The following is a 14731-nucleotide window of genomic DNA, read 5'->3' on the forward strand; positions in this document are numbered from 1 at the left end:
TCCAGCTGCCTCAGAAACTATAATCTCGATTCCAGGTTAGCTCCTTGTACTCTCTTCTTGTCCCTCAAATCATCTTTTGCTTGGGGGGGGGGGAATTACATATACTAATGCAACATTAAAGCAATGCTCGAAAGCCAGTCGAGACCGACTCTAGGGTTGCGGTGCTCATCTCCGTTTCAAAGCCGAAGAGCCAGCGCTGTCCGAAGACGTTTCCGTGGTCATGTGGCCGGCATGACTAAACACCAAGGCGCACGGAACGCTGTTACCTTCCCACCGAAGTGGTACCTATTTATCTACTTGCAATTTCTTGCTTTCGAACTGCTAGGTTGGCAGGAGCTGGAACTAGAGACAGGAGCTCACTCCGTCATGCGGCAACTCGGGTCTCGAACTGCTGAACTACTGACCTTCCACAGCCTGCAGTTCAGCATCTTAACTACTAGAGCCACCGCAGCTCATCAGAACATCAGAACATCAGAGACGCCAATGTTGGATCAGGCCAAAGGCCCATCCAGTCCAACACTCTGTGTCACACAGTGGCCAGAAATACCAGTGCCATCAGGAGGTCCAGCAGTGGGGCCAGGACATTAGAAGCCCTCCCACTGTTGACCCCCCCCAAGCACCAAGAAGACAGAGCATCACTTGCCTCAGAGCCCCTAGCTATACCTTGTGGCTAATAGCCACTGATGGACCTCTGCTCCATATGCTTATCTAATTCCCTTTTGAAGCCGTCCATGCTTGTAGCTCCCACCACTTCCTGTGGCAGTGAATTCCATGTGTTAATCACTCTTTGGGTGAAGAAGTACTTCCTTTTATCCGTTCTAACCCGACCGCTCTGCAGTTTCATGGAGTGCCCACGAGTTCTTGTATTGTGAGAAAGGGAGAAAAGTACCTCTTTCTTTACCTGCTCTTTCCCATGCATAATCTTATAAACCTCGATCATGTCACCCCTCAGTCGTCTTTTCTCCAAGCTAAAGAGCCCTAAGCGCTTTAACCTTTCCTCATAGGGAAAGTGTTCCAACCCTTTTATCATTCGAGTTGCCCTTTTCTGCACTTTTTCCAAAGCTATAATATCCTTTTTAAGGTGTGGTGCCCAGAACTGCACACAGTATTCCAAATGAGGTCTCACCATTGATTTATATAGGGGCATTATTATATTGGCTGATCTGTTTTCAATACCCTTCCTAATAATCCCCAGCATAGCATTGGCCTTCTTTATTGCAGTCACACACTGTCTCGACATTTTCAGTGAGTTATCCACTACAACTCCAAGATCTCTCTCTTGCTCAGTCTCTGCCAGTTCAGACCCCATCAATGTGTATTTATATTTAGGATTTTTGGCTCCAATGTGCATCACCTTGCACTTGGCCACATTGAACCCCATTTGCCATGTTGACGCCCACTCGCCCATCCTTGACAGATCCCCTTGGAGTGCCTCACAATCCTCACTGGTTTTCACCACCCTGAACAACTTTGTATCATCCGCAAATTTAGCCACTTCACTGCTTACTCCCATCTCCAAATCATTAATGAACAAGTTAAAAAGCAGTGGACCAAGTACTGATCCCTGCGGTACCCCACTGCTTACCACCCTCCACTGAGAAAATTGCCCACCTACACTCACTCTCTGTTTTCTATGAACTAGCCAGTTTTTGATCCATAAAAGGACTTGTCCTTCTATCCCATGATTTTTGAGCTTACTTAGGAGCCTTTGATGAGGAACTTTATCAAAAGCTTTCTGGAAGTCAAGGTAAATAATATCTATTGGATCCCCCTTGTCCACATGTTTGTTCACCCCCTCAAAGAACACTAACAGGTTAGTGAGACAAGATCTTCCCTTACAGAAACCGTGCTGAGTCTGCCTCAATAGGTTTTGTTCATCTATGTGCCTACTAATTCTTTCCTTAATAATGGTTTCCACCAATTTACCCGGTATCGACGTCAGACTGACTGGCCTGTAATTTCCCGGATCTCCTCTGGAACCCTTTTTAAAGATGGGAGTGACATTAGCTACCTTCCAATCCTCAGGAATGGAGGCAGATTTTAAGGAAAGATTACATATCTTTGTCAGGAGATCTACAAGTTCACATTTGAGTTCTTTCAGAACTCTCGGATGTATGCCATCTGGGCCTGGTGATTTTTCAGTTTTTAAGTTGTCTATCAGTTTTAGGACCTCCTCTCTCATCACCTCAATCTGACTCAGGTCTTCCAACACCCCTCCTGAAATCAGTGGTTCTGGAGTGGGCAAGCACTTCTCATCTTCCACAGTGAAGACGGAGGCAAAAAATGCATTTAGCTTCTCAGCCATTTCCCTATCATCCTTCAATACTCCTTTTACCCCTTGGTCGTCCAAGGGCCCCACTGCCTCCCTGGCTGGTTTCCTGTTTCTAATGTATTTGAAGAAAGTTTTATTGTTGGTTTTTACGTTTTTTGCTATATGCTCCTCATATTCCCTTTTTGCCTGCCTGACCTCAGACTTGCATTTTATTTGCCATAGCCTGTGTTCCGTTTTATCAGCCTCACTGTGACTAGCTTTCCACTGCTTAAAGGAATTCTTTTTACTTTTTACAGCCTCCATTACTCTGTTTGTTAACCATGCAGGCTTTTTCCTATACCTGTTTGTGCCTTTCCTAACCTGCGGAATATATATTTTTTGAGCTTCTAGGATCGTAGTTTTAAATAGATCCCAAGCTTCCCCAATTGTTTTGACCCTTTCTACTTTTCCTTTCAGTTTCCTCCCCACGTGTCCCCTCATATCAGAGAAATTACCCCTTTTAAAGTTAAAAATGGTTGTGTGAGTCTTTTTGGCCAATTCTCTATTTGTACAAATGATGAACTCAACAACATTATGATCACTGTTTCCAAGCGGTGCAATCACTTTTACATCTCTCACCAGGTCTTGAGTGTTACTTAGGACCAAATCAAGGATCGCCTCTCCCCTGGTAGGTTCCGTGACCATCTGCTCCATAGCACAGTCATTTAGAGTGTCTAGAAACTCAATCTCTTTTTCCCGACTAGAACACATATTGACCCAATCAATGTGTGGGTAGTTAAAATCACCTATTATTACACAGTGTTTTTGTCTAGTTGCTATCTTTAAGGCATTCATCATTTTATAATCCTCCTCTATCTTTTGATCTGGTGGGCGATAACAAACTCCCAGTGTTAAGTTTCCTTTTGGCCCCCCTATTTCAACCCATAGAACTTCCAGAAGCGAATCCAATTCACTTAGCCTCTCAATCTTTCTAGACTTTATACCCTCTCTGACATACAGAGCTACCCCACCTCCAACCCTTCCCCCCCTATCCTTCCGATATAATATATAACCGGGAATCACTGTGTCCCACTGATTTTCCTCATCCCACCAAGTTTCAGAAATACCCACAATGTCTATTTTTCCCTCCGACACCAAGCACTCCAACTCCCCGATTTTACCTCGGACACTTCTAGCATTTGTATAGAAACAGCTGTAATTTCCCTTACAAGTTAAGCCTGCATCCTTCCTCTTGCTATCTCGAGTCGTTGTCCGGCAGTCCATGTCACCAGCCATGGCCTCTGTGGACAATTTCAATCCACCTCCCTGTAGAAAAGCAACCGGTACCCCCTCACCTCTCTCAGATGAGCCAACCCGAACCAGAGACTTTTCATCTCCTGTCGGCTTTCCCCCAATATTCAGTTTAAAAGCTGCTCTGCCACCTTTTTGATTTTAAGTGCCAGCAGCCTGGTTCCTTCTCGGGACAAGTGGAGACCGTCTCGCCTGTACAGCCTCTTGTTCCAAAAAGTATCCCAGTGCCTAACAAACCTGAACCCTTCCCCTAGTAAGCAACACTTTAAATGTATCTAATTTGCCATTTGCTTCTCAATCTGTAGTTTGTCCAGCCTCACAACGCCCCTAGGAGGTAGGCCAGTATTAATCCCATTTTACAGATGAGGATGTGAGATTGAGGAATGAGTATGGTACAGTTGTTAAAATGCTAAACTAGGACCTGAGAGAGCCAGGTTCTAAACCCCTACTCTCATCCCTAAAGCTCACTGGATGACCTTGGGCCCGTTGTCCTTATCCTAGTCAACCTTACTCTGTTGTTTATTTATTTACTTCACTTATACCCTGCCTTTCTCCCCAATGGGTGGGGCCACCCAAAGCAGCTTACATCGTTCTCTTAACCTCATTGTATCCTCACAACAACCCTGTGAGGGGGGTTAGGCTGAATGTGTGCAACTGGCCAAAGGTCACCCAGTAAGCTTCCATGGCAGCGTGGGATTTGAACCTGGGTCTCTCAGATCCTATGGAACTGCATCTCTCCGCTGAACTCAAGGTTTGTGCATCTCCTCCCTGATGTTGCCATTTTCACTGATTCCTCCCTCTCGATAGTGACACCCGCATCATGCACCCTGCTGGGCAGCGCGGGGGGGGGGGCAGTATGGAGCTGCAGTGGGAGATGGAAGCCGCAAAGCCCCATTCTGTGAGTGGGGCTCCACTCCCTCTTGGTTGGATACCACTCAAGGGTTTAACAAAACAACACAAATTTCTTGCGAAAAGGAAATGATGGATAGATTAACTTATCCATTTAAGGACACCACTCCATGTACGTGTACCTCCAGCTGGGTAAAGAACAAGTTCCTTGTGTGTGGTTCTCCTTTCCAATTCAACAGCCACCAAGCGTGGAATCCATTCTTAATGTTCAGCTTCCCCTCCTTTCCCCCTCCAAGCAGCTGATTGACCGATTGTGAATCTTTTGAAAGGGCTTCTTGTACAGAATCCCAACTACTTTCTTGGACTGGGGTATCAATCAGAAGCACATACATGCCAAAGCGGAGGAAATAGCCAAGTTCATCAGGAAAGGGGGGATCCCTTTGGAGCTATCTGCTTAAACCCATGAAGAGACACTAAAGTGGGGGGAAAGTGGAACGAGGAGATTCACTTATTTGTAGCAATTATTTTAATTTTTAAAGGAATCTAACTAGGGAAATTGGCCACCAAATGAGAAGGGAGCACAATGGAGAAGACCCTGATGCTGGGAAAGATTGAAGGTCAAAGAAGACGGGGACGGCAAAGGATGAGATGGTTAGACAGTGTCATAGATGCAACGAACATGAAGTTGAGCAAACTTCAGAGGACAGCGGAAGACCGAAAGGCCTGGCGTGATCTAATCCATGGGGTCGCGAAGAGTCGGACTTGACTGTGCGACTAAACAACAAAACAACAACTAGGGGGAAAACAGGGCCAAGTTAGTCATCCACTCCTACACCATTCTGTTTGGAATCAGGTCCCACTGATTTTGACTGGGCTGGCATTTCAGTAGGTTTGTTTAGAATTTCAGCAGCAAACTTTCCCATTGCACCATTTATTTTGCCCTTTAAAATAGTTGGTCTATGGCTTGGCCTGCAGTTTCTGAAAAGAGAGGCAAGTCTCTGTGTTTCAACAGACTGAAGATTAACCAAGGTTGCAATCCCAAGAACACTTTCTGGGGAGTAAGCCCCATTGACTAAAATGGGACTTAGTTCCAAGCGGACCTGCTTAACTTTGCTGTCCAAATATGCCACCATAGTACCACATGAATGCTTGGTCATGTGTATATGAAAATATGTATGCCTAATTTTCTGGGTGTTGATACCTAGCCTCCTCTGTGCTTGAGATGACTTGAAAAATTCACACCCAACAGGCCAGGTCCAATGGAGCCCCCCCCAGAACTTACAATGGTTCTCCACCCCTGAATTACAGTATTTTTTGCACTGGGATATTAAGATGCCTTCTACTATTTCTCTCTCTCTTGTACATGCACACACGTTATTTAAAGCAAACTAGATTATGGGCAACCACTTCTAGCTGCTGCTTAGCAACAAGCCATCGAGGATGCCTATCAATTCTCCATTTATAATAACCTGAGACAGACCTCATTTTTTTGTTTTCCCCTGAGAGAATTCCCCCACCCCAGGCTCTGTAATAAATGTGGCATAGCTATGCATCCCAGTACATGTCAGGAAAATATTGCCATGGAATAATTTTCATTGCTATTTGCTGAGAATTGCCTCTCCAGCTGGGCAGCTGTTAAAGGGATCCTTTCCTTGTTTTAAACATGTAATAATTCACCCAGGTGCTGCAGATCTGAGAGTCTACTAAAAACGAAACGTCCTAAAAGAGGCCTCGGGCAACCAGGAGGACCTTGTCAGTGCCTCTCTTTTTTTTTTAGGACAATACAAATTCTCACTTTAACAGCAGATTATAACACAATATAATGGACCCTCTCCTTCAGCCTACATTTTTATCAGTTTGGCCACAGTAGCAAACACACCTGTTTTGGGTTAAGAGATGAGGACTGACTGCTAAGCCTGTTTCCTCTCTGCTGCCCTCTAGTGGCCTGGATGCAGATAGACGATCACTTCCACGACTGCCTTCAGTGCACAAAAGGCTTCCGAGAGGATAGTCGCGAAGAGTCGGACTCGACTGTGCGACTGAACAACAACAGGATAGCTCAGTTTACAGCACCCTTCCCTAAGGAAGTCCAACAATTTCGGTGCATGATGCTCACTGGTATTCAGAAAATGGGTGAGGCAGCTTTGCTCTTTTCTTCTTGAGATGGGAGCACCTTCCTGAGATTTATGTTTCTCCTGTGTTAACCCGGAGTCACAATTTCAGGATTCTTTTGGAAACTCTGCCCCCTGCAGGCTAGGCTGGGGACAGCAAAAGGAGTGCTTGAGCTCAGTCACACAACAGATCTCGTTGTGAAACTAGTTGGGACTTCTGAGCTTGTTCAACTTTTAAATAAGTTACACTATTTTTCGCTTTCTATTAGGGCAGCTGCGCAGTCAGTCTTATTTTATATGGCTAACAAAACGGCAGCAGAGTTACACATGCAACTGAAAAACCCTCAAGGCCTAAACACTTGGTGGGTGACCTCATGCAAACTACTGGTTACGTGACCTGCTTAACACCCCCACTCCAGGCACACAGCAAAATCAGGTTTAATGAAACCATTGGTATCATCCACATTTTTAACCAGGTTATGCTGAGAAATAATGACTACTGGACCCACATCACCCAAGTTAAGCTTTGCGACTGAGCAAATATTTGAACCTAGCAAAGTGTGATCCAGCTGGTGGGCTGCATGCAGCTTGGTAGGTCACACCAGGCTTGTTATACACCACCAAAGCACTTGTGCAGAAAACCTCTGCCCCCCCCCCCCCGATTTTGTACTGAATGTTTAGCCAGAAGGGGAGAACTCTGAGGAACCTGAAGCTACCTCATGGTCCTGTGATACTTTAGAAAGTCCTAATTAAAAGAATTACACAACTCTTTTTGCAAGTTTTTTTTAATGAACCAACCTGAATATCTGTTCTGGCAGCAAATGGTTACATTTCTACCCATCTTTATCTATGATAGTTGAAAGTTTGCAACTTGTATGTGAAAATTACCATTTTGTGGAATGATAGCTGTCTACTAGCTAACCCTTGCAATGAATTATAAGGCCACCTATACTGCAATTACAGCTTTCAGGCAAAGTCAAAGTTCTTAATGACTAGAGCATTTTTAAGACATTTCCTTTTGGGATGTGTAGAAACACCATCCTACACTATGTGACGGGTCTGAAAAGAAATCCAATTTTATCTGCAACTGATCATCTATAAAACAAAAACATTTTTTTGGAAAGAGCGTTTGGCCAAATCTCCACTTAAATCCAATGGAATCAGTGGGACTGCATACAGAAATGGAAGGGCCTCCGGTTTAACAGCTTGTTGAATGAAGCTGCGTGACTTCTAATTAATAATTTATAAAACAGAGAGCTCGTCCAGCATGTGCCGCAGGTGATGTCGGTGGCAGAATTTTAAATGGTGACAGATTTTGTTTAAATCCCTCTGTTGACAAAATTTGACACTTTGCCAAGCCTGAGGAACCATAAGCAGCCACGCAGTCTTCGGACTCCGTTTTATTTTTTGGGGGGAAAACACAGACATCTCATCATAAGTAGCTTTAAAACCCCGACCACTGGACAACTGAGCTATCACACCCCTATCAGCCAGCAGCAGCAAAACAGATACCCATTAGGGTTCGTCCGGTGTGGATCTGTGTGCTCTCCACGGCCACCGAGCTCACTGGGGACAAAAATACTCCGCAGTTTACAGCAACATTCTATTCCTATGCAGAGGTTTTATCCATTTGGCTAAACACACAGATATTCCTGTAAACACTGAAAGGCAAGTTAAAAATTTAAAAGAGTTTTAAAGACACACAGCTATATTTTACATCAGGGACATCTGAAGCAGCAGGGTTCGATCATTTTTACAGTGAACAGATTCACACTAAGGCCTTTCCCCCTTGTTTAGACCCACTCAGGTACAGCACTGGAAGCAAGCAGGCCATGATGCGCTCTGTTCTTGCTTCAAAGTAGCGCAGTCATTAGATGACTATGCCAACGGATAGATTGAACACACGAAGGACACATCCTCAATTATTCGAGGGACCTGACTTTCTCAGACCATATAATCAGGCCGAGTTGGTCCCCGTCTCATCCACAGAGTGGATAGGATAGACTGTAGTCTGCCTAAATGGCTTCCTGCGGTTGATATGGGAGTGCCCTAAAGGGGGGGAAGGAGGGGTGGGAGCTCTTCTATAGATATTTTACATGTTTCTGGTGGAGTTCTACAGCATTCTGGTTACATGCATGTATGAACACGGCAGGGTTTGGCTGTAGTAACTTGCAAGGATTCCCCCCGCCAGGGCGCCAGTAGAGTCACAAAGCAGGGAATTTAAAAAAAGGGAGCAGTTTGCAAATCCCATATGGAAGTGAAAGTGCAAGGCAGCTGAATACTCTTTGCAAGTCTGTCTGAAAAGTTATGTGCAAAGTAGGTGGTCTACAGGGTAAAGGTTCAACATTAAAAAAAAAACTTAAGCTGTACAATAATTCTGTAAAATAAGTTATACTAAAGGATATCCTATCATCACACACACTATATATATATATATAAAATATGTGAATATGTAATTAAGCCATTGGCAACACTGGATGACCTCAAATGTGAGTTTTCCAGCTTTTAGAGTCCCACCTTCTCAACTGAGAAGGAAATTTGCATTACAGGTTAGATTCAATCACTACTTTTAATCAGTAGGCACACTTTCTTATATATTAAAATCCATACTGGGAAGGTTCATGTTATAATTCACAATTTTATAATATATAAAACTCATGTTTGTGCTTTTTAGATTTAATTCAAGTTTTCTATAACACTATCTCCAACTAAATCCTTTGATAGCCTCATTCATTCCAGATTTTGTACAGAAAATTATTTAGACTGATTTCACACAAGAGCTGCACCACTCCCTTTGCCCCGCTTCTATTGGTCAATTTCCCACTCAAAGCTGCGTGGCTGCATTTTGACCCACGGCTTCACCCAATTTTCTCCGCGGTTTCGTGATCCTCAAAAAACAGGATCACGAAACCGCGAGGAAAATCAGGTGAAGCCGCGGGTCAAAATGCGGCCACGCGGCTTCGAGTGGGAAATTGACCAATAGAAGCGGGGTTAAAGGGAGGCGCGACCGCGGCGCAGCTCCTGTGTGAAATCAGTCCTAGTCTTTAAGACTGTGTCCTTTTAACAAATTGCCTTGAACAATAGATCATTTGTACCTTCTTGAACAACAAACAAACTTCTTGGATAATACTAATATAAAAACACACACTTCCGTAATTTAATATACAATTTGTATCAGTGTTCATCTTCTCTTACACATATACAGAATTTTTGGCAGGTAGGTCAGTTTTTCCAGTTCCAGGGAATACAGAGGTCTCCATCCTGCAGCACCGAATAGAAGTGGGAAATGCAGAGACGCATGCCTTGCAGGTAGGGCAGTGACTCTTTCAGCAGTCTCTTGCAAGAATGGATCATCTGCATGCTGGGAACACTGGGCTCCTTGTATAGCTGGTGAAGGCAAAATCTCTCTGTGGAAGCCTGGATCAGTTCCTTTTCCAGCACCATTAATCTGAAATAGCACCCCCCCCCCCAAGTCATAAATAAAATACAAAATTAGTTCATGCTTTGAACTCTGCCTTCTACTGTAAGCTCACCTTCTAGACCCCACCCCTTCTGCAAATTGCAAACCATCTGTTTGGTGGGTAGGGTTGCCAAGTCACTTACCGGTAATAGCGGGGGAGACTTGGTCCGTAGCTGGGAGTTTCGTGTGCAAACTTTGTGTGCGCGCGCCGCAATGACATAACCCGGAAGTGACATCATCACATTGGGCACGTCGCTGGCTGGTGCTCTAGAAATCAGCATGGAAACTCTATGGTACCATAGAGTTTTCAGGCTGATTGTCAGAGCGTCAGCTGGTGATGCGCCCAGCGCGATGATGTCACCTCCGGGTGACATCATCGCGCCGGGCACATTGGCCCGAACCGGGCACTTTGGGGCAGGGTTTCCCCCCACCGGCCTTTTCCGGACCAGCGGATTGGGGACCCTTTTAGCGGGGGAACCTCTACCCTCCCGGGGGACCTGGCAACCCTATTGGTGGGTGAATGCATAGGAATAAGTATACCAAGGTGCGGGAACAGGGGTAAAGGAGCATTTAAAGGATTTTATAGCAGGAATATCTCTTTCTGCTCTCTGGGGCCAGCTCAAATGCCACTTAAATCAAGTTGTGGGGGGGGGGGGCAGGGAACAAGGCAAGGCTGCGCTGGGGCAGACTGGCACTGATGCCCAGTGGGGAATATTCCATTCATTCTTCCCTGCTTGGGAACCCAGAGCAGTTGAGCAAGATGCAAACAAGCTACCAGAGTGCATGGTGTGTTCCTCTAGAAACAGAGGAGGATGTGAGTAATTGGTTTAGCTGAAGCTCGCTTTTTACATGCCTCTTTGCGGAGTTCTCCTTGGAAGCTTCCTAAGAGGTCGAGGATGAGCACAGGATGCAACATGAGCAGCGTGTCTACTTACTCTTCCTTTCTTTCCAGTTTAGCTCTTGCTTCTTGGGCTTTGGTGATGATAAACCATTGGAGGGCTGCTGGATCACAGACCGCTGGTATGATAAAGTGCCCAAGTTCATGCAGCCTTGGCGCGTACATGTCACTGCAGTTCAGAGAGAGTAAACATGTTTTAAGGACAGCACAAACGAGCTGATATTTGTTCCTGAACTTACAGATGTTACGTTAAGCTGTGTTCTGCATACCACAGGGGCATAACCTGGAAAAAGGAGATGTGTCTCCATCGTCATCTTCTGTCAGCAGGTGAAGACTTCCCTGTCTGTTTGGTGTTCCCTCACTATTAGCTATCCTCCCTGTTCGTGTGCTTTTATGTGTTTATCTTTTGTGTGTGATTTACAATGTTTTGTTTCAATTTTTTTTAAATGTACTTTTATTTTAAATGCTTTTAAATTTATTTATTTATTTCCTTCAGGTTGTATCCCGCTCACCTCCTTAGGGCTCTGAGCGGCTTACATGTTTCAATTAACACAAATCCTAGCCTAGGGCCACATACATATAGGGAAAGTGACAAGCCTACAAGGCACCCCTTTTTGTAGCGGATCTTCGTTGTTATCTTTCTTGCGGGAGATAGTCCAGCGGCGTCCTCTCTTCTGGCGCTGGTCTTTGAAGTTGCGCTTTACGGCTGTTGCGATTCCTTCTCTGGGCCTGGGCCACTCGCACTTCAGCACATGCTCGCTGCGGCCTCTGTCCAGAATAGGCTCCGGCCTGCTGCGATGCTCCGCCTCCACGCTTGTTGGTCCGGCCTCCTTTGCTCGCTTTTTGCCTCGCCAGCCGCCGCCATACTTTTCCGCCGCAGCAGCTCATCGCTCACCGCTGCCGCCGCTACACAAGGGACGGGTGCCCCCCCCGCTCTAATAGCAGGTACCCATTTGTCTATTCGCCCTTTAACGGGCTTTCGAGCCGCTGGGTGGGTGGGAGCTGGGACATAGGGCCGAGAGCTCACCCCGGCCATGGTGGGGCTCGAACAGCCAGAGCTGTTCGGCCAGATGTTAATGCAGGCTTCACTTACCGCCTGCGCCACCGCTCCCTGCTCAAATATGTCTCAAATATTTCAGTGTTTGCTTGCTTGGGGTCTCTGAACTGGGTGGAAAGGAGGGATAGGAATGTTTTAAATAAATAAATAGGTTTGTCTACTCCAGAAGATGTTCACAATCACCTGCACTGTGAAAGAGCAGCTCTTTAAGTCTAAGGCTGACAAATATTCAGCTGGTGCTCACTGTGCTGATTGTATTTGTACAGTAGTGAAAGATGCCCACTGGCTTCTGGGCTGTTTCTAGGCAAGAACTGAACCTGCTGGTTTTCACTTTCAATGTCCTAAATCAGAGGTGTCAAACTCATTTGTTATGAGGGCCGGATCTGACATTTAATTGGGCTGGGGCGTCTGTGCCATAAAATGTAACGCCAGGTACCAGAAATATAAACTTTATAAAGGACACAGGCAAACCCATTTTATTATTTTTTTTACTCAAAAGACAACCAAAAACAATTGATTCCTAGCCATGAAAGCAACTGATTTACTGGGGAACCCACAAAAGCCCCAATAAATGTATTTAATCATATGCAAGAATAGGGTTTTTTCCTCCCAAGGGGTACCATAAAAGGGGGAGTACCTTACATTTCCATACATACCAGTTGCTTGAGGGCCGGATAAGAGCCCTGGATGGGCCGGTTCTGGCCCCCGGGCCTTATGTTTGACACCCCTGTCCTAGATGACTGGCGGGCACCTGAAGCACCACCTTCTCCCTTATGAAACTGCCTGCTCATGAAGGTCATCTGTGAAAGCCTCACTCTAGGTGCAGGAAGTTGTCCCTCAGGGATAGGACTTTTCCTGTTTGGGCTGCCCGATTACAGAATCTTCTCCATAAGCCTGATTACCAGGTGTCAACACTGACACCTTTAGAGCACCAGACTGAAACCATTCTCTCCTCCAAAACCTTTGCTGGGTTTTAATTTGGACTATTTAATTACCTGTTCACTGCTTTGATTTGGGATTTTTATTATTTTAAACCGATTTAAAAATATTTTGATGCATGCCACTTTGAATATTCAGTTAACAGACAGACAGGATGCGTGTGTGTGCGTTTGTGATCTAGAGGGCAGAATGTCTGTTTTTCAACCTGCTCTGAGTTGTTTTCTGAGAGCAGTGCACTCAAAATTTATATACTGATTCCCAGTAAAAATAGTTTTTTGGAGGCTATTGGAAATAATATTGGAGTTATGCAATTTCCCCCTTTCCTAAATGAAAACCTCTCCTCATGCACAAGCATCAAGTGTTTCTGTGTAAACACAGCATGTGTGATGATTTATTCTGTGGCAGCCCTCAGACCTCATACTGTGCCGTGTTGGAGAGAAATTCCTGACCTCAGAGTGCTTCTCAGATATGTGCAAGGCTGCTCTTGGGAGGAAGGAGGAGGAGGGGGAGGAGATTGGATTTATACCCCGCCCTTCACTTGGAGTCTCAGGGCGGCTTACAAACTCCTTTCCCTTCCCCTTCCCCTCCCCACAACAGACACCCTGTGAGGTAGGTGGGGCTGAGAGAGCTCTTTCCAGAACTGTCCTTGAGAGAACAGCTCTAAACAAAACTATGGCTTGCCCAAGGTCATCCAGCAGCTATGAGTGGAGGAGTGGGAAAACAAACCCAGTTCTCCCAGATTAGAGTCCGCACACTTAACCATTACACCAAACTGGAGGGTGCTGAAAAGTACTTAGATGAAGCATTGTGATTATGGCCAAAATAAATTCCCATAAACTCAGTCAATTGTTGGACAAATAAAGGGAAAAAATCATCAGCCCCAGGAACAAAGCCTGTTTTTGTGGCAACGCACCTTTCCAGAATCATCCGTAATCCACGCAGACTGCGAGGGTGAAATGGAAGCCTGCTATTGCGCACTCTGTTATAAAAGCCATCCAGAATAGCATAATACTCTTCCAGGGTCAGCATCGGCTGCAGCTCTTCAATGTATGTTATTTGGATGCCTCCCAGAAGATGGCTTACACGGTCCTCCAAAACCAGCAGTTTCCTCTGAAGCGCAGAGTAACTTGGCAGCCTCTCGAAAATCTGCACACATTAAAGAGTTCCTTAAGTACATGACAAGATCTCAAAAAGCCCCTAAAGACTCGCTAATTTTTTTATAGATGATCTCAGCATTCAGCTTGCAACAGAAAAGCTAATACAGCAGCCCTGAAGGGGGAAAAAACCTATTGAGTTGTTTTTATACATGTATCTCGATCACTCAAAATGTTCTTATCACCATCAAGTATTGTTCAAGAGTATTTAATGCTTAACTCTTCAAGAAAGATGGGTGAACCCTGGCTTGGATCCTACAGAAAATCTCCACTGATGGAAAGGATTTTCCTCAGTGGAGCAGGACTTCACTTCCTTCCCTTCTCTGTCCTGCCACTGCACAAAATGTGCCCCAAATGTGGCTCCCAATATTAATGAGTGATGAGAGTAAGGAAAATTGTCCTCATATCTAAAATGAAATACTGAAGGAGAAGTACGAAGGAAGATGATTTACAGTCTCAAAAGTTTACATAAAGGCGGGCTTTGCTTATAATGTCATGGAATGATAGGTTAATGATGCTCTTATTCCTTTAAAAAAACCCTTTGTAATGAGTAATTTTATTTGTCTCGAAGCTGCTACTGGACCCAGTTTTGTTTGACTACTGCAGACTAACATGGCTACCCACCTGAAACTTTCTTTTGTAACTTTCTTTTATATTTGTTCTCCCTTTTTCCTTTCTTGTTAAAAATAACAAATAAAAAC

The 14731-nt window shown here is 44.9% G+C and overlaps 1 protein-coding gene across 2 annotated transcripts in view; it reads right to left on the reverse strand.

Annotated features, from left to right (window-relative positions):
* Nucleotides 1-9485: 9485 nt before the first annotated feature.
* The window catches only part of TCAIM (T-cell activation inhibitor, mitochondrial), a 28129-nt gene continuing 22883 nt past the window's right edge, over nt 9486-14731 (reverse strand). For both annotated transcript variants that reach the window (XM_015418402.1, XM_015418403.1), the window contains exons 9-11: nt 13790-14022; nt 10918-11049; nt 9486-9970 (exon numbers count right to left, since the gene is read on the reverse strand). In XM_015418402.1, coding sequence (XP_015273888.1) covers nt 9745-9970; nt 10918-11049; nt 13790-14022 — 591 coding nt within the window. In that variant the 3' untranslated portion in view covers nt 9486-9744. The remainder of the gene's footprint in view (nt 9971-10917; nt 11050-13789; nt 14023-14731) is intronic.

The sequence above is a fragment of the Gekko japonicus genome, unplaced genomic scaffold, assembly GCF_001447785.1.
Source record: "Gekko japonicus isolate JY-2015 unplaced genomic scaffold, Gekko_japonicus_V1.1 scaffold106, whole genome shotgun sequence".
Classification (NCBI taxonomy): Eukaryota; Metazoa; Chordata; class Lepidosauria; order Squamata; family Gekkonidae; genus Gekko; species Gekko japonicus.